Genomic DNA, 20,325 nt, shown 5'->3' with positions numbered 1-20,325 from the left:
AAAAGACACTTGTATTGCATTTTATATTTGTTTTGATTTCAAAAAGCTTATTATTATGATAATGTCAACAAGATGAGAGTGAAACTCCCTTTTGCTTTAATGACAACAGCATTCAAGCTGCAAGCTTGTTTGCATACTTGGACTTGATTTGTTTTCACTACGTTCGTGAAAAATCTAAGGTTTTTGGTTGACTGCTTTTCACAAAGATATGAACTATTAGCTCGGAGCATGTGAACAGTCAGAGTATCATCAGTCTTCAATCTAGGCTACCAAACCAGCTCGGCAGGCTTCACTATTTCCCAAACCATCTTTTACTCTGGCTTTAATACAGTGCTGTGTTATTCTTTCTTCATCTCCTCACACACCTGCAACTAAACATAGTTAAACATGATCTCTTATTTTAGATACTCATTCCAGGATCATTCTTTTGTCTCCTTGAAGATTGAAGTTGATTTTACAGCTCTTTTTGTCCCTATCTGTGCTGACAAAGAACAACAAGTATAATGAAAGACAATATTTTAGCTTAACTTTCCAGACACTCGAGAAAATATTAATGGCAAAGAAGATTCCATTATCTTTCAAACAGGTGTTGGGTGGTTAACTCTTTCTGTCTTTCTTGATCGTATTTGTTGAATTTAATAAATAATACGGTCCTCAGCCTGACAGGAATTAATCCTCACGCTCTGAAACAACAGTGAATACTATAAAGTTACAATTTGAAGGGGCTCACAACTGCAAAATATTACAGTTTTTCTCAGTTGCTTAAACACTATAACCAATCTTTTGAACCCAAATTTCAAAACCATAATGCCACTTTCCAAAAAGTACACCTATTTCCCTGAACTATAAACACTATGTCCCTGCTTTACCACATGAGTCAGATGTGGTGAACTGTTACTACAAAACTCTACAAACAAATCCCTACATTTGTCAGTGCTTACTCCATGTGGTCACTTAGAAAGCACTAGCAGTCAATAATATTAACTCACATCAGCACAGCTTTAGCTCAATTAGCACACAATTAGCCAAGTGGAAACACTAGGAGTTGAACTGTATCACACACCAATCAGAAACTTTGATGGATAGATAAAAGGGCCAAAGCCAGTTCATTCAAGTTTAAAACAATGGATCCAAAGACATGCAAGTTGAGGAGGAGGAGGAGGAGCATAATTCGCCATCGGGCTATTGTAAATGTCCCTGGTCAGCGTGGAGGGAATATCACTCTGTGCGTAGCCATCAGCCAATGAGGGGTACTCCACTGCCATGCCATTCTAGGACCCTATAACACTTCTCCTTGCTCTTCTTGATGGTCTAAGACGACATATGTTACAGCTGAACTACAGGGACCCAGCACAGCCAGAGCAGCCTCACTACGTTGTTGTTTGGGATAATGTCAGCTTCCATCGCGCTGCTATGGTTCATGACTGGTAGATAGAGGAGTTGTTTTCGGCATGGTGGTGGAAGGTGTACGACTGAGAACCTTATGTCCGTGTTCACCTTCTCCAGGCCATGGAAGAGGCCTGCCTAGACATACCAGTAGATGCATGCCAGGGGTGGATCAGGCATGCAAGAGGATTTTACCCCTGCTGCCTGGCCAGGGCCAATATAGCCTATGATGTGGATGAGATTCTCTGGCCTGACCCAGAACACACACAGGATGCTGACGTGGAATAATGTTTTTGGTGTGTGTTGTACTGTATGGTACATGGATAAAAAATGTGCCACTGTATATACATTGGTTGTGTCTTTTGTGTTCATCATGTGAAAAGGTTTTTGAGGGGAAGAACCACAAGCAACATAACTTGCCAGTTTTGGGAATATTGTTTAACATTTATTGCACCAATGTGTAAGACTATGTTGTTGTGTGTGTGTTTTTGAGGCCTTGTGTGTGCTGTCTGTGGGCAAAGTTTGGTTTTTCAGCAAAAGTTAATAGTTTTGGGTGCAGAGCGTCATTTTGACTTAACAATACGATGTTTGGGAAATTGGGTGAGACATTATGGATTTGTGTTTACTGTTTTGGGAATACGAGGCATAGTTTCAAGAAATGTGTTTAAGCAATCGAGAAAAACTTTAAAAGAAAAAAAGTAAATTAAATAATCAATTTGGTGGGTCCATAGAGTTAGTGGTTTACACCTTTGCCTAACATGCAAAGTCTCCCTGGTTGAAGGCTGGGAGGACACACAAATCCCTTGGAGGTTGTGTCAGGAAGGGTACATGGTGTAAAAATCTACCAAATCAAATATGCGGCTCCATCTGCTGTAGTGACACCTTGTGAATAAGTGAGCAGCTGAAGGAAAGTTTTAGTTAAAGAAATAAAAATATTCAAGTAACTATTAAGTTAAATTACCACAACTTTTTAGGTGATAATAATTAAGTCAGTCAAAAGTTGGAAAAGTTGGAATAATTATGGATAACTGGCTTCTAAAACAACTTTTTTTACATACTTCAAACAGCCTTTCTGTCATGATCTGGGTAGTTTTCCACTGCATCGGCTCCTCCCCTCTGGGTGGAGTCTTTGTTGTTCCTCACCTGATGGCAATCACACCAGCAGTATTTATGACCTGCGCACACAACTAGTCTTCGCCAGATTATCTGCCAACTTTAGTCCGTTCTTGGCCTCATGTCTGTTCCTTGGTGTATCATCGTGTCTACTTGCCTTATTCCTCTGTTTTCTCGTCAGCATCTGGAACTCACCTACCAATCCTCATCCGTACAAGCTCTCCTGGATTCTGGTATGCAGCTGCCGGTAACCTCTCCCTTTTCAAACTGCCAGTCTCTCCTGCCTGCCTCCCTGCATTGCACGTAGTACCCACCTGGACCTTTGTCTCCTGCCTCCCCCCTCCAAGCAACCTCCACCTGCAAGCACTGCCCTGGCCAGCCACAGTTTCCCCTGCCCAGTCCCTGCACCCAGTTGTCCCTGCAATCTAGTCATAGTTTTGTTATGGCCATAGTTTCTCTTGCCTCAGACGTCTAGTTTACGTTCCTTAATGCTAGTCTGAGTTTTCTGTTAGCTTCCAAGCGTTGTGAATAAAGACTCTTTTGTTACACCGCACTTCAAGCCTCTGGTTTTGAAACTGCACTTGAGTCCATCCCATTTCCACGGGCCACTGTGCCATGACACATTCAGTATTACCTTTAAAATACGTTGTATTAGGTAAAGATCAGCATTTAGTATTTGTAAAATATTTGGTGGTTTTTTTGCACCTTCTATTAGAAAAAGCCTGCATTCGTACCATCTATATAACTGATGTTATATTTTAGGTAAAAGTCATCAGGACTTTATGCATCGCTACATAACTTGAAATACAAGTACACACAACAAGCACAGCAAAAGGAAGGCAAATAGGAAAACGATTTTAAGAAAAACCATGAGGAATGTTCTCTTTTCCAATTAATTATTTCCTACCCAGGGGATTTTATGGGTAAATAATTTCTCAGTGTTAGTGAGACAAAGTTTTCAGTACATTCATGAATCTCTATTCAGAAATATATAAATGGTGTGTGGAGAAAAGCAAAGGTTTGATGATTTATTAATTTTCAGGACTCGTTTACCTTTAACAATTTTGCCTCAAACGATTCTTGTGGCTCTGTTGTTTTCAATCCTGGTAATGTGGTGCATTAAGAAAGTAAAAAGAAGTAATAAGAACTTTCCCCACACAAGAGGGTAAAACCATGGCATTATGCGACCTTTGGACCAGTAGAGTGCAGTGTTTTCCTGTTCAGTGATTTTGTGGTTGGAGCTCAACCTCCGCTACACACATCAGCTGCAGAAAAAAACAGCTCGCTGAAGTGTACCAGCAGCATCGGCTGGCTTCCCATGGCTTGCGCTGAGCCCGTATTTGTGATAAGTGAGGGAGTGATCAAGCCAGCATGAGTTAGATGGTTGGCCGTGAGCCCTCTGCTGCTATCTGAAGCCCACCCAGCCAGGCACCCGGCCTCCCTATGTGCTTCTCTACAAAAGCAGACAGGGTTATAGTTCACTGGGTCTCCATTAGACTGATGAGATTTTCAGATGTTTGCCTCATTCTGCTCTGCCTCACTACAGAGCCTACAGCAAAATATATAACATATATATTGCTAATTGTCTGACATCCAGCAGTCATCAAGCACCATATAAATAAGTCAGATCTGAAACTGCCTACCTGACCCCAGCTCAACGGATTTTATTTGTACAATAACTTTAGTATATTTGTAATGTAACAAGCTATGTATGTATGTATGTATGTATGTATATATATATATATATATATACATTCTGTTTCTGTGCGAGTTAAAGATGCTCTTGATAGGAAAATATTGGGTCTGTTTTTGCACAAAACCTGTGCTGTGAAATAACAGAAACATTTCCACTCAAATCCTTTTGAAGGGGTCTTTTAAACTGTAAAGCAACCACTGAAAATACTTTTTTTTAATTAATGCAAATGTTTCATCACCAATAATAACAGGCTAACAGGTTAAACTAAGAAGATAATAATGAGATAAAAGAGCTTCAGCAGAAACATTAATTGACATTAATGAATCTGTAATTATGTATATGATTACACACAACACGTTTATGTATGTACTTTCAGTATATGTCCAACAAAAGAAAATTAGTTAAGCAGCAGGGGCAACAAGGACGACAGACGTGTGAACACATACCCAGTGAGTAAATGATTGCACAACAATAAAACAAAGTCCCAATAAATAAAAATAAAAACTATAAAATGACAATAAAAACAACAACAGTAAAAAGCCACAAAATGGCTATTTGCCATTAAGAAGACAGGTTGCAGTACGAATAAAAGAAACCTGGAGTCTTTTGGTCCTACTGATATACTCTAAAATGACAGCCAGAGGGCAAAGAGTCAAACTCACTGCGGAGTGGGTAGTTCAAACAATGAATAATAGAAGGAACCTCCCTCAGTACATGCTTGTTATAAAAAGTCAAAAGCCTGTCTTGCCAGTCCCTTGAGATTTTGCTGGCAATTTTTGCCAGAAGTCCTAACAAACTCTTGTTTTTCAGAATCATATTACCAAATCAAGCAACAATGCAAAAGGATAAAACAGATTCAATAAAACTTCAGTAAAACAAAGACAGTAAAGACAACAGAGTATAAATAATACGCACTTAATCACTTTGCAAAACATTCATTTGAACATAAATGTGTAAACTCTTGTGCTCTGGCGTTTCTTTCAGTATGAAAATAATTGTCAACGTATTTTTTTTTACACTAAATGTATTTTATCTTTAAATAATCTTATTTTCTGTGGGTCCCTGTACCTGGTCATCCAAAGGTACAGAGCCTGAATTACTGATTAATAACGCCTGCTTTTATATACGGTTATATTTAAATAGCTGGTATGAATAAATTTAGTGGATCAGGTTACTAATTGTAAAAAAAAAATCTCTGTAATTTAACCCTACGGATCTGTTTAAGAAAATTATCTGAACAAGCACATGTAAACTAGATGTTACCAAGTGAATCCATAGGACAGTCAGCTAATCTGGTTTATCTGACATCGACAGGTCGAGTCTGAATATCCGGGAAAGTGCAAGAAACGAGGAAGTGCAGCCGTTAAGCTAATAGCAGGTGAAGTGCAAGCAACATCACTCCTTCTGCTGCTTCCACACATACCGAGGAGCTGTTTGTTCACCTGCATTCACAGCAAAATGCCCGAATTACAGAGACCGAGGTGAGAAAAGCACAGCTTGCACTGTTTAACTACGGCACGTTTCTGAGGTCACCGTTTGCTGTCCTGGTTAGCTGAAAAACAGGTTAAATGTCAAATATTAAACAACGTTAGCTCTTTTGGTTTTTTCATACAAGATTCTGGTTGGCATGTTAAATATCTCAGCTGCTGAGGAGCTGTTTGAGGGTCATCACACGGTGGCATCCCTGCTTGTTCTTTGTGTAAATGTCAAGCTGGATGTCATGTGGAGTTGCTGCCTGAATCCTGACTAACAGGTTAGACAGAGGTGTCACATATGCGGCCCTGGCCCTGGGCTCTGGTCCTGTAGGTAATTTTTAGGTATCTCAGGTTGTTCATTATTTGTTTTTGTAAATAGATGGTTCACAACGGGAGAGTTTTTAGGATGTACTTGTCTTTCCTTGCATAAAAAAGAAAACTACATTATTATCTATTAAATTAGGCTGCACACTGGCCATTAATTAAAGTGAGTTTGACACTCCTACATTAGATCTGTATAAAAATGTGATAATTTATTTATAAGGCATGCTTGAAAATCCATCTTACAAAATGCCTCCAGAGGCAACAAAATACCAGATACCAAAAATTAACAAAAACCCTGTTGTTAAAAACAAACTGGTGTGTTTTTACACGAAAGAAGTTTGTTTTTTTTATATTGTAAAAAAAGAACACACGGGAAATTAAAACTCAAGCAAAATCTGGTAAAGTTTTTCTAAAACATACTGACTGCAAAAGTTGAAAAGACAAATAAAAATTAATTAGTGCCTAAAAGTCATCTTGATCAAAAGCCTGGTTGAAGTGGTAGATTTAAAATATGTGTAAAGATTCTGACATTTTCAGCAGTACAGAGTGCATATGTTGCCTCACCAGAGTCTTTAGCCCTGCACTTTGGAACAACTTACAGACTTGTACCAAAGGTTCTGAGGGTGAGAGATAACATGTGGAAAAACAAGACTTCTATGTTTAATTTGTTTTGCAAGCTCATCATTGTCTTGAAGTCTCTTACGTTTGCATTTGCTGTTCTAATTTCAGTTAAGCTTTCAACCGTTCAATTTAATTTAGTTCTGTTGGTGCTAGAGCAGGGCGATATGACCAAAAATATTTATCACGATATACATTTGAAAATTTGTGATAACGATATAACTGACGATATAATTGACACTAGACGAAACACTTTACAACTCCACAACTTTATTAGTGCAAAAAAATAAAAAACATAAATATATTTTCACTTAAACAAGCAGCTGTTTTTTATGTGCATTAAAGTTATATAAAAATGTAACTGTGCAAATGCAAATTCCTTGTTGACAGTTTAACCAAAAGGCATTTCCAGTGGAAACTGGCCGACATATCTCCACCATAACCATGTATAATATCCACAAAACTTAAAAAGAGGTTATAAACTATTTTCCGAAAAACACGGTAATAACCACGGCCCGCTAGCATGCTCTACCAAAAATAGTGCTTTGTTGTGTATCTGACAGACGAAAGCTAAACCAGTTCCACACCACTGAAGTTGCAGCATTTTTACAAACCAATTCTGGTTCATCCGTTTCATTCAACGATCCGCTTTCGCCCTTCTCATTCTCCGTCGCCGCCATGCTTTTTCCACCATGTACGTATGAAAACAAAGCCACTGTGCATGTGCGTTTTACCCATATTCTATCGCGATGTTTCATTTTCTTATCGTTGCCCAACATTATACCGGTATTACCGTGAACGGTATGATATGGCCCAGCCCTAGTTGGCGCTATGTGGCAGGCAGACGTTGGCACTCTCGACCTATGTTGGAGAGTGAAGGAAACAGGCAGCATCTTGAGGGCACATCAATGGGGAATTTTGCTGATAATGATGGATAGAATAAACCATGAGGAACTATGAGGAAGGTACCCTGCGATCAACAAGTCCTGAACAAAAATTTGTCGAAGAGTGAACACTGAACTGTTTAATCAGTGTTTTAGTAAAGATGTACCATGGCATTAATGAGCCATTGATAAAGCTCTATCGTTGTGTTTAAAGTTGCCAACCTCTGACATGGTGTTTATTGACTATTCTTTATGTCCTGGAGTTTTGTGTTTCTCAGTTATTTTTACATCAGGGCTTCAAAATAGCTGCACAATTAAATACACAGTGGTGTTTTCAAGTAGGGCTGTGTCGTATCATATCATCTGTGATAATACCAGTGTAAAATTTTACGTGATATATAAAAGTGTTACATTGGAATGTTATTGTTATTGGGGTGCCACATGTTTAATGCCCCTATCGCTCACAACAGTGAGACAAGCCCATACGTTTCTGACAGTTAGAGTCAGAAATGGAGTTACTTGAACAACCTCCAACCAACAACAGTGCTATGCAAAGTATGCAAGATAACTGTTCCTGCTAAATGTGGAACTAACAAATATGTTTTACAAGTTGAGGCAACAACACTAGCAGCTGGTGATTTGCCACCAAAATGTAAACAAATGATCCAACCAAGCATCGCTGGAGCACTGACTAGTTACACTTCATACGATAGGAAGAGCAAACGGTGGTTGGAAATCCACGGTTGCTCGGTGGAAAAGCGAATCTTTAATCAGCGGGTTAAAAAGCTCAACTCAGAATACATGTGCCCAGGTGGAAAATGTTTTTCAGTTTTAGTATGCGATAGTAGTGTCCAAACTACTGAAGAGTTACAAGTTTAAGTTACTTTAGGTACTTTAGGCAGTGTTTTCATTCTTTTCTTTTTATCTCGAACGTCACCTTCCTATTCTTATTTGTCTTCATCATCTGAAGGATTCAAGCTATTGACACTAGCGCAAGTGATGGACTGGAGGGGTTCAAGGCGCATGCTGTGTTCCAGGAAATCGACAAGAAACTGCAGGAGGTATTTATGTTACCTACATGACTGCGACTTGATATGTGCATTTCCAGCTCCATAGTTTTATTCGTAGACTTTGTAGTTCAATTTTGTCTAGTTCCAGGGCTTTGGGCTGTTTTAGGCCTGCTTCCTCTCCCTTAAGTCTGCTTTTACCATGAGCCCACATTCTTCTGATTGGCTGCCTTTGACAAATAACAGGACAGGTTTTTAACAGCATTTAGGTATTGCTTAAGGATCGGCATCCCATTCACATTATACAGAGGCAGTAGTATAAAGACCTGTATAGAATGGAGGTGGAAATTTCAACATTATTTCTTACAAATGTTATTTTTTCTTCCTGGTAAAGTTAACACTGTAATCTAAGTTTCTTTCTCATATATTTTCAAATAATCTTTGTTTAATTTTTTTTTTGCTCCTTTGATTAATATTTTCCATGCCTTTTTCAGTGAAAATAAATAAATAAATGTGTATAATAAAAAACATATTAGGTCTTTTAATATTATGTATTATGATTTGGTCTTTGCTTAAAAAACGAAACACAATAATTTTGTAAAAGATTTTAATAAATACTTGAATCCACCTATCCAAGTATTTACAGTTCTCCTAGGCTTGTGTTCATATAGCTACACAGGCTTTTAGCCTTATGGTGGCACATCAGGATCCGTTCCCAAACTATCATTTTATAACACAAAAAAATAACATCAAGCTTATGGTGACTCAATCAGACAAGTGGTTTCCATCAAAACTCTGTTTTTAAGCAGTTACCTTTAGTTGACCTCAATCATACAGATTCATCTCAAGCTCGCCAGCAGTGCTCTCTACGTAATGAGTGGGATTTGTCATCAATGAGGAAATGGCAGCAAAGTTTAGTGTAATATCTCTGAAAACTGATCAGACAAACAGACTTGAGTTTTTAGCTTGGGAGCTTATCTTTATCTTATCAGAGGGAATTTGTTCTACTTTTGTATTTTCATATTAGTTCAATGTTTTTCTTTCTTTTTTTTGTTTCTACTCAAATCCAAGTTTTGGGCAGATTCAGGATGAACTAGGTTATGTAATACTTTTGTCGCTGACCTGTGTTGGGCTGCAGAGTGTACTCCACAAACACCTGAGTAAACGGTGCACCCGGCAGATTTAAGGCTGTTTACATTTTGTTTCCCACCAAAACCCGTCGTGTGTCTTCTACGCCCCAGAAATGTTGACTGTATTGGCTTATCTGAAAAGCTGTTTCCTTTCATATTTTAATTGCATTATTTCCATTTATGTTTTTATTGCTAGCTGTATCAGTTTGATGATTAATTGCTGCTTTCCTTGGCACCTTAATGCCACAATACACAGAAAATGGGGAAGCTCTTTCAGGCCCCAAGTCTGTAGCTCACAGACTAATCATACTGCAGGAGCATGCGACCATGCTGCTTCAGTTCAAAGCAGATTTAATAATACAAAAACAATTATAGGAGGCCAAAACAAACAAAAGAAGAAGGCCTTGAACCAAACCACAGAGTGAGTTATCAAATTTAGGCTTCTTTTTTAAGACTGAAGCCAGTCACCTAATGCCCATGCACTAGAAAACTATAAAAACACTTATAAAAGACTAAAGTCTAGAACCCTTTCACATCTAAAGATGATGTGAAAGACTTATTTTTAGCAACAACTGGAATCTTGAAGATCTCTGTTTACATTACTTCAACTAGATTACCTTTCAGATAATTTCCCGTCATGTTACAGCTGGAAATTTACAAGAACAGCTGTTGAATAAAAGGGTTTTTGGCAATAACTGTGTGTGCAATAAAAAACAGCCCAAAAGAAAAAAATGTCAGAATGTGGACACAATGCTGTGTGGTGGGGAAAATGAAAACGATCTGTTGGCTATTGAAAGTGTTTATGTGATTTAATGTTAAACTTTGCATGAGCCAAGAAGGGAAAACGTTTATGGATTATGATTAATACTTGGTTTTTGTTGGAATGTCAGGAATGAGGGAAAAAAATGACAAAAAATGACAAAATGAAAATTGCCTGTGAAACTTAAATTGTTGAAAAGCTGTTTGCTTTGAGACTGACAGCTCTATTGAAAGCAAAAACTGAAAATGGGGCAGCAGGTAATTACCAAAACAACTAATTAATAATAAAGAACTACTGAAAAACAAGTGAAGACAGCCACTCCAGCCTCCCTGTGGCTTTATGTAAGTGCAATTCATCCTCCACAGCCAATCAACACTAAGAAAGCAGGACGAGAGGAAGGTAGTTGGCTAATGAAGAATAATTATCAAACATACCCAGTGATTAAAAGCAAAGCTCCACAACAATAATACTAATGATAAAAACTCTACAGGATGCCTTCTCATTTAAAGCACTTTTATTGTGTTCTCTTACATGTTTATACCTCTGGGCGTTCACATTTAGCAAACATAGTTTATTTTAACATTTGAGCATCTTTATGAGCTAAACAAGAAGAGAATCACCTGCCAAAAACTGAGAGGTACCACACGAAGCTACAAATATCTCTGTCATAGTTTTACGTTAATCAGAACACATGAAGTCTTATTTTTTATATGTTCATTAGATGACCGATGTTAGAATCCAGACACTATTATTTTATTTCCTACAAAGGCATTAATTCAATTCAATTCAATTAAAGATAATGATGGGCATAAGAATTAAGAAATGAAAGGGTGCCCCTTAGGGCTGTGCGATATGACCAAAATCTCATATCCCGATATAAGACATCTATCGTCCTGATAACGATATAAATCACAAAAATGTAACATTTTCTGTAAATTCTGTGAATCTCGGGCAGCTCGACTTGAGTGAAGTGTTTCCAGCTGGGCGTCGCGTACCTGGAGTCGAGTGTTTTAACTCAGCGGTCCCCAACCCCCGGGCCTCGGACCGGTACCGGTCCGTGAGTCGTTTGGTACCGGGCCGCGAGAGTTGAGGTTCAGGTGTGAAATGTATGGTTTTCAGGGTTTTTATCGGTTTTCAGCGTTATTTTGTTATCGTTTTTATCGTTAACTCTGTTTTCCTTGGTCTTTTCACGTGTGTTATGAATAAATCTTATTTTTTTTCGGTACCGGTACTAGTTTTATTTTGTTGTATTTATCCGCGATACCTTAAAGGCCGGTCCGTGAAAATATTGTCGGGCATAAACCGGTCCGTGGCGCAAAAAAGGTTGGGGACCGTTGTTTTAACTGATGCGTGAAACTATATATTTTTAGATATAAGTTGTAACGGCCGCTGTTTTCTTTGTGAGTATTTAATACACGGCGTGCTGCGGGGAAAAGCCTGTTCTAATGTTTGAGTCTAAGGTTTATTTTTTTAGCACCTGGCGGCTCTTTTTTGCTTCTCATCTGTCAGTACTCTGCATACTATTTCATGTGATTCAGTTTATTTTGAAAAGTCTCAACAGGATCTTGAGCTTTATTGTGAAAGATTTATGTGGAAAATAAACAAGCGGACATGCGATGGTTTTACCATCGTTGTTGCTAACGACAATGCATAAAAACAGTCGCTTGTCCGTAGTGTGGTTATATTAAATATAAGAGACAGAGAGAACTGTAAGAAATGAATATAGCCACTACAGTGACCATCAAAACGATGAAAAAATATTGCCGTAAACAGTTTATTTTGCGACACCACGAAACAAACGATAGCGTAAAATGAAACGATAAACGTTTTTATATCGTCATCCGATATATATCGGTATATCGAACAGCCCTAGTGCCCCTGTGCATTCACTCCTCGCATTTCTTCCGCTGATGGCCAGCAGGGCACAGCAACTCCTCTAGTTGCCAAAAGAACCTGGATAACACAGGTTTTTGAGAAACTAACCTTTCTTCTCAGTTGATTCATAGCCATTAAATGGCTTTCCTTACCAATTTTATGGTCTTAGTTACTAGTTTATGTCCTTAATTAATGCTCATTTTGTAAAGTATGGCCTTATTTAGTGTAAAAAAAAAAGATTTAAGCAGGATATCCTTTAAGTTATGGCTACATTTTAATTGACAAAGCTCTACCATACAAGGGTGCCTGGGGTGTCTGCTCCACCCATGGTGGATCATGCTTTATGAAAAACATGATAGGACTTTACAAAGTCCAACTTTTTTACACATGCATGCACACAAACACACATCCGCTCAAAAGGTTTGCTGCTCGTGATCAAATACTTTATTTACAATACCTAACTTTGCTCATTATGTTGCTTTTAGTTGTGAATGAACTGTAAGCAGATATTATATATGAAATTAGCTGATTTCTCTTTAGAGAGTGGCAGCAGCAAACAGGACAGCAGGCAGGATGACGAGTTTATGAAAAAGGTGCAATGGGCTTGGACTCATCCAAGGTTAAGAACCACTGCGTTGTAGAATCAGAACTTTGCTTTAGAACTAAATTTAATGGATTATCCATCTCCATTAAAAAAAGGATGGTTTTCTTGAATGGTAATTGGTGACAATGATTCATCTAACTCAGGGGTGTCGAACTCCAGGCCTTAGGGGCCAGTGTCCTGCATGTTTTAGATCTCACCCTGGGTTAACACACCTGAATCAAATGATTAGTTCATTTTCAGGCCTCTGGAGAACTTCAAGACATGTTGAGGAGGTCATTTAGCCATTTAAATCAGCTGTGTTGGATCAAGGACACATCTAAAACCTGCAGGACACCGGCCCTCGAGGCCTGGAGTTCGACACACCTGATCTAACTGTTTCAAAATTGTATAAATATTCAAAATGTTTAATTTCAAATAAAGCCTCATAGTCTTTATCATTTTATAGATTTTCAGTTCCTGTGCACATTTAGCTCAAACGTAAATTTAGCCCACTCTCTTGGCTGCACCTATAGTTACCAAATCCTGAACTGGAGTTGGGCAGATTTTTTTTTTTTCCTTTCCTTCACTATCTGAATATTTTCAGTAGTTTTTCTGCCATTACCTGAAACTCTAAAGAAAATAACACATGGCTTGTCAGGCTGAGCATAAGATGAGTGAATGTAGGCAGTAAAACATGTTCTTTTAAAAACTGACAACTTTATGTGGAACATTTTGTTACTGCACTGAATTTGCAAAACTTGTGAAATATTTTTGATATATTTTTCCTTCAGTCACATGTAGTGGAAACTGTTTTTGGTTTAAGGTATGTGAAATGTCTTTGTACAGGATGGGGAGCAGTTTGTGAAAAAGATTGGTGGAGTGTTTGCCTTCAAAGTAAAGGACGGCCCAAGTGGAAAGGAGGCAACTTGGTTTGTGGACGTGAAAAACGGCAAAGGCTGCGTTCACAATGATACTGGTGAGAAAGCTGAGCGGCCGTGTGAGCATGATTTAAAGTCTTCCAGTCTTCTTGTATCCAATAAAATGGACTCACGAATGACCCCTCGGTCCCATTTTCGGTGATAAAATATCTCTGTCTCTTGAGGGTTAAACTGCTCCCATTCTTTTCAGTCAGTGAACAAAAACCTCTGAGCTGTAACATGTTTTTTTTAAACTTAGCTCGGTTTCTGTGTCTCTGCCCTGCAGATAAGGAAGCCGATTGCATCATTTCTATGTCAGACGCAGACTTGTTGGCCTTGATGACTGGGAAAATGAACCCACAAACTGTGAGTATTCAGTGTTGGTACGGCCTGGAGGCTAAACTGTGAAGTGCTATAAGTGCTGTCCATTTACCATTTTCCCTTCGGTCTGTTGATACTGCAGCTGAAGTTGATTCAGTGAACTCTTTTCTTTCCATAAAGTACCAAAAAAACCCAACCAAACAAAAACATCTTAGTCTCCTTAAATGTGCCAGTTGACTAGCTGACAGCGATCTTGAGCCATTTCAAAGTCAAAAAACCTTAAACTAAAGACATTTCCGGTACTATTTTATTTAATTTTGTACAAGCATGCAGTATTTGTTTTTCTCAAGTCTCATTTTTTGTTTTGGCTAATAAAAGTGTAACACTTACTAATAACTGATTTAGAAACATATTGAATGATTTGTGTGAGAAGGAAAGGCACTATCATATACTCTTTTAGATTTCTGTATAAGTGTTAGTTGATAAGTCTGACATGGTGTTACCATGTTTATGTATCCACTTATGTCCCTCTGCCATGAGTTCTCCAGTTGGCTGGCAAGGTCCTACATTACCCACAAATACTTAGGATGTCTAGTGTGAGCTTCCCACAGCTTTCCAAAAAACATTTTTACAACATTCATTTTATATGTTTTTCAGCCTGACTTAAAGTAAACAGCTATTAGCCACCTGGAACGGACATTTCTGCTGAGCTGCCAACTGAGGAAAACAGGTTTTTCCTCCAAGGAGTCGAACCCGCTGTTGCCAGTCTTGGAAAAAGTCCGTTTGTTCATAGATGAGCTTAATTTCAGCTGTGGAACTGTGAATGAGGAGTTTGCTGTTTTGATAAACATTGTTGTCCTGGAGATTGTCTCACACCTTCGAAAAGATTAACTGGAAAAAAAGACCAAGACCAGCTGGACCAAAGCTCTGCATGTTCTCAGTCATTTGAGTTGCTGGATGTCTTGTTAGCTGTGGCCACTCCAGCACGGCCACAGAGCTGTGCACTGGCTCAGCATGTGAAAAAACCAACGTGCCCTGATGAATGTGCAGGGCGTCAGGCAAATACTCCCAGATGAAGATCAGTAATACAACAAATTTTAATGTTTACTTAAGTCAGACTTGTACTTTAATTTACTTAAATTTAGCTCAGATCCTTATTTGTTTGTGATGGTGGATTTAAAAATTGTAGTGTAGGAGCTGTTAACGTTTTTGGCATTGTGAGAGAGCCGCTGCTTTAAGACGTATACTGAATCTGCTTATCCATCTCTTTAGTGTTACATCCTTCTTCTTGGTTTCTCAATCCTCTGTCTGAAACAAGCTGTTTTAGCTATCCTCCTTTTACAGGATGGTTCTTTTGTTTGCCTGCACTACACAAACAAAGACTGAACAGCAGAGCTGTGGGGCATCTTTGCCTGCGATCACTATATTAGGTCCGCTCTGTGGTATCATATAGATACAAAGGTAGAAAACACTATGACACTGGGCGTTTTGTGGACTTTGAAGTAGGAGCCTTTGGCTCACACTGACTACATTCACATTCACTGTCCTCATTAGTTGAAATGTACAGAAGATAAGAAACAACGTAATAAGTTACCTTTTAGCTTTAGCTCTTTCCAAGTGTTCTGTGAATTGCGAAACTAACCCTGGAAAGCATTTACCCCTGATATGGAACCACTTTACTGGTACAACAAATGTTTAATAAGTCAATTACACTGGTTTTTAGTAACTAAGATTACAAACTGGGAACCTTTTTAAAAACTAAACCATACTTAAAGATATTTGTATTTTGCAGAAACAACAGTGAGAGGGGTCGAGAGCCACATATCACAAAATGAACCAATTGTTTTTTCATTAGATTTGTCTGAAAATAAATATGGTGGCTCTTTTGCACCTTCAAGCTAAATATATATACAGTTTTAACCTTTTATGATTCGACATTTGACTTATCAGCTCCTCGTTGTTTTCCATGCAGGAAATGCATTTGAATTATTATTACATGTGAAAGCACTATATTAAGGTAGCGCTCAGGTCAATTTACACTAAAAAAATATCATCCAGAGACAACTACCATCAGCTCACAGCCATTTGCAGTGATTGCATGTACTGTGAGGTCCTAGAAAAGCCACTTCTGCACTGTGTGTCTGCCTCTTCCTCTCTGATTTTCCTGTGTGACATTAAAAAAAGGATGGGAGGAAAAACATCTAGTTTCCCCTCAAATCTGAACTCCTTTTGCCATAAGGGCAAATGCTGAACTGCTCTCGAGTCTCTTTGGCACATTTATCTGACGTCACTGGCATTGAGTGCATCCTGTTCCACCTTACTGCAGTTACTACCCATCCTACAGCTTTTCATTTCACTTTATTTTATTATATTGTGCGTTTTACTTTACCTCACTATATCTTTACTAGTTTATCTGTTGTGTCTATTTTAGAGTCGACTCTCTATTTCAGCTTCTGTTTTCTTTCTTTCTTTTACATATTTACTTATTTAATCTATGTATGTATTTTATTTATTTAGTTGCGAGTGTTCTTCAATTTTTATAATTCAGTCAGCTAACCAGTTATAACAGACATAATGTCTGAGTAACTGGTGCGTACAATGGGGTTTCACAGGGCAGTCCCACTGGAAACACTGGTAACCGCTCTGCAACCTTCTCCAGCTTTTATTATAATACTAATAATAATGTGCACAACTCAGCGATCCTGAATTGTCGTTTTTAAACTCTGGTGGAGGTCTTGCAGGAGTCCCATACTCCCCCATGTACGGTATTGGTCTGCATTGGCTGAAATGAACAGGAGAGATGTTGAAATCTAGCTCGAAGGACCAAGCTGTTTTAAAAAAAAAAAAAAAAAATCCCTTATGAAGTGAGACACAGAGCAGCGAGTTCCAACACATTTATTTACTTGCAAGGAAGCAAAAGCATACGTGATGAATATCTATGCAAGTGCTCGCCAAGGCAAGTTTAATTTATTAACTTCTTCCAACGTTATCCTGGGAACAGATATGTGTGTGACGCTCTTACAGGGAAACAGTTACATGATGCACAAGTACATGATTCTAACCCTGCTTTGGATAACAGATAGCAGAGAAGCCACAACAAGGCCTGAGAAAAGGAAGATTAGAGGGACAGAGAGGGAGAGATGCATTCCTACAGATTACCAAAAGGAGTGTTGCACAGCTTTAATAATTTAATACGTTTTCTATTGATCACAAAAGGATAGCAATGCAGGCTCCAGCAGTGTGTTTTCCACAGATTAGACCCCCAGTTATTTGGATATCTGCATTGTTTTTTGGTTTTTTTTGAACAGATAAAAACCCTCAGTTTCCCCATTTCTGCTGTAAACTTACATGAATGACTTATTTTTATTTCCTTGAGAAAATATTTATCTCTAAAATGGTCACGTTTTTACATCACTCGCCTGATTTTTACCTTCTCACATCACAAACATTCATTTCTCCTTCATACGCCTGTGTGCTCTGGAGTTTCCTGACCTTTCATAAGCTGTTGTTGCCGTTGTCCCACTTTTTCTCCGGTTGAGTTAATCTCTCATGGTAACTCTTTAAAGCCAGCAGCATGTATTTCTCTCCTACACTGAATGAACCATGCTTCTGATTCCCAACCATCTGATGCTTTTATATTACAGTGTATTACACTCTCGCTCTCGCTCTGATTCACAGGCATTTTTCCAGGGCAAGCTGAAGATCACAGGAAACATGGGTCTGGCTATGAAGCTACAAAACCTGCAGCTGCAGCCGGGCAAAGCCAAGCTGTAGACGAGATGCTGGAAAGAGAACAGAGATAAACCAACCGCAAGCCTGGTTTCAGATAAATGTTAAAAATTCTCATCACTGGACTAAAACACTCTTCCTTTTAGTGACCTCACTGACCAAACACTGGGATTAGTAAGCAGACAGGCCAATCTAACTGGAGAACGACATAGATGGAGAGATAATTATTTCTCTAATTTAGTCCCTGCCTGCAGCGATACTGTTAGTCCAACGTAGTAGAGACCGGTACCTCCCTACTTTGTGATACTAATTCAGTTCTTGTCCAATTTTTCTGTAATCTTCCCTGCTAATGAAATCTTTCAGTGTAATATGTCTAAAAATGTTTGAAGAGTAGAGCAGATTGGTGTAATATTCTTCATAATAATGGATTGAACAGTCAAAGTGCCTCCTCATCTCAGATTATGGTTTCTAGGCAGAAATGTAGTATTTTTTTTTTTAAGTCTGCCTAACTAATACTAATACAAAATACATATTCTGCTCTTCTCTTATTGTATGAATCTCTAAAATATTTCTACAGAATAAACGTGTCTTTCCTGGGGATCGTGATTTTCATTTTTCACGGTCTGGGTGTATTTGTATTTGGTGCATGATTCCTGCAAGTAACTCGAGGTCTCTTTAAATTTTGCTGATAAAAAAGCACAGAGCAACTTATCCATGAAATGGAACATAAAACAAGACTGAATGAACAACATGATGTTCCTTCTTTTATGTTCAAATGGGAATGTTGAGTTTCTGGATGTTAAAATGGAAACAGACGTTAAAGTCTCCTGACACAGTTTCGGGGTGCTATCTGAGGTTATATCAGTGTGACTGTGCAAAATAATGTCCCACTGTTACACGGTACTTTGATGTCAATGTCGGTCGTGTGCCCTTTGAAGGGCCCTGTACTTTTCCAGTGCTGCAGCAACCCGGTTCCAGACTGCCACGCTGTATTTTTTCCTTTGTAGATGGATGAGCGTGGCTGAAAGACAAATCTGTTAACTAGCTCTGACCCAGATTCCACTGCAGCTTTGGCTTGGCTCGTGTAGTTTTCAGGTCTTACTCTGCAGTCACACTGGGGTTATTTCATTGGTCAGTAATGATTGCTTTTAGAGAATGTCGTTTCTTCTGTTGTGTTACAGTGAAGAAATTGAGAAATTTTAGACTATTTGCAAACATTTATGTAAATTAAAGGCCTAATTAATGTGAATAAAATGATAAAGAAAATTCTTGCTAAAAGAAGAGAGGAAAGTTACGACGCACTTTACCAGCTTACAAAGAAAGGTGATGGAACCTGCCACGAAAAGCACTGCTCAGACTGTAAGAACAGTTTGTTGTGGCTCTGCTCCAAGTTTGACAATGTAGCCTTAGTGAATTCACTGTCATGTGATCACGTCTTTACAGCAAAACCTGCAGTAGTCTTTATAGAAATCGTGCACTTAGTATTTACTTTGAGCTGTGGTAGTACATGGCACAGTGGTTGGCATCATCACCTCACATGGTGCAAAAACACCCTGGATTACAATCCACTAGCCGGTGTTGGCCTTTCTCTGTGGAATTTGCATGGGTTCTGTCCAGGTACTCTGGCTTCTGGCTCCCACAGTCCAAAGACATGCTTGTTAGCCCTATAGCAGAGAATGGATGGATATATATCAAGAAGGGAGGCTCTTATCAAACATGTCATTCAGGTGGCAACCCAGAGGAAAAAACTGAGCAAAGTCAATTATGACAAAAACCAGAGTTCCTGAAGTTGCCACTTTTGGGTAGATCTGAAGATGGGTCAATTACTCTATAGCCAGTGCAACACAAAAATGAGAATAAACATGTCATTTATTCCCGATCTTGTCACAACTGCTTATTCCAGAGAATAAAATATTAGATTTGCACTTCAAAGAAAGTTTTACTAATGCCACCTAAAAGCAAAAAAACAAAAAACAGGATGTTCTCAACAACTCACCTCAGTATTGCTGACATTAGACAGAAGTGAGCTTTAAAGACTCGTCGGCTCCTTTTTCAGAGCCTCCTGCAGAGTAAATGAACATGGACTCCAGCTGAGGTTAACAGCGGGCTGACAGCCTACACTCACTACAGATGAACGGAGGCCAGAGTTGTTTGGCCTACCGTGGGCAGCGTAGCTGTGATGATGCACTTGATCTCCTGGCATCAAGCAGTGAGATTTTACACATTGTACCTTTAAGAACTAAATGTTTCATTTTAGGGGGTTGCAAAGACTCATTAACAGGGTAGATGGTAACACTGCAAACTGTCTGCTAGATGTCCCCTCAACTTATTGAAGTCGCTGAACTTGTCCAGTCAAGTCAATTATCTCTCAATTATCTGCAAATTCAATTAGTGCTAACAAGTACATAACATTTTTTTTAATTATTAGCACCAACTTGCATCCATCCATACCTAGCCTTAGTTGTATGCTGTTGACTTAGCCCCCCATCCTCTTTTTTCTTCTTCAA

The 20,325-nt window shown here is 38.7% G+C and overlaps 1 protein-coding gene across 1 annotated transcript; it reads left to right on the top strand.

Annotated features, from left to right (window-relative positions):
- Positions 1 to 5,513: 5,513 nt before the first annotated feature.
- scp2b (sterol carrier protein 2b) lies at positions 5,514 to 18,424 on the top strand. Its single transcript, XM_040040509.1, has 5 exons — positions 5,514 to 5,676; positions 8,467 to 8,557; positions 13,698 to 13,827; positions 14,055 to 14,134; positions 17,768 to 18,424. Exons 1-5 carry the CDS (start codon positions 5,654 to 5,656, stop codon positions 17,861 to 17,863), a joined length of 420 nt encoding a protein of 139 aa, XP_039896443.1. The 5' UTR covers positions 5,514 to 5,653; the 3' UTR covers positions 17,864 to 18,424.
- Positions 18,425 to 20,325: the final 1,901 nt, after the last annotated feature.

This window comes from Simochromis diagramma, unplaced genomic scaffold (genome assembly GCF_900408965.1).
Source record: "Simochromis diagramma unplaced genomic scaffold, fSimDia1.1 OVJJ01000026.1, whole genome shotgun sequence".
Classification (NCBI taxonomy): Eukaryota; Metazoa; Chordata; class Actinopteri; order Cichliformes; family Cichlidae; genus Simochromis; species Simochromis diagramma.
The sequence above is the reverse complement of the archived record's forward strand: the minus strand, read 5'-3'. Positions and strand labels throughout refer to the sequence as shown.

Excerpts from the sequence above, each read along its gene's own strand:
- scp2b (XM_040040509.1), top strand. The coding sequence starts at position 5,654 with ATGCCCGAATTACAGAGACCGAG. Across the intron at positions 5,677-8,466 it reads CCCGAATTACAGAGACCGAG|GATTCAAGCTATTGACACTA; the intron begins GTGAGAAAAGCA and ends CATCATCTGAAG. Across the intron at positions 8,558-13,697 it reads TCGACAAGAAACTGCAGGAG|GATGGGGAGCAGTTTGTGAA; the intron begins GTATTTATGTTA and ends GTCTTTGTACAG.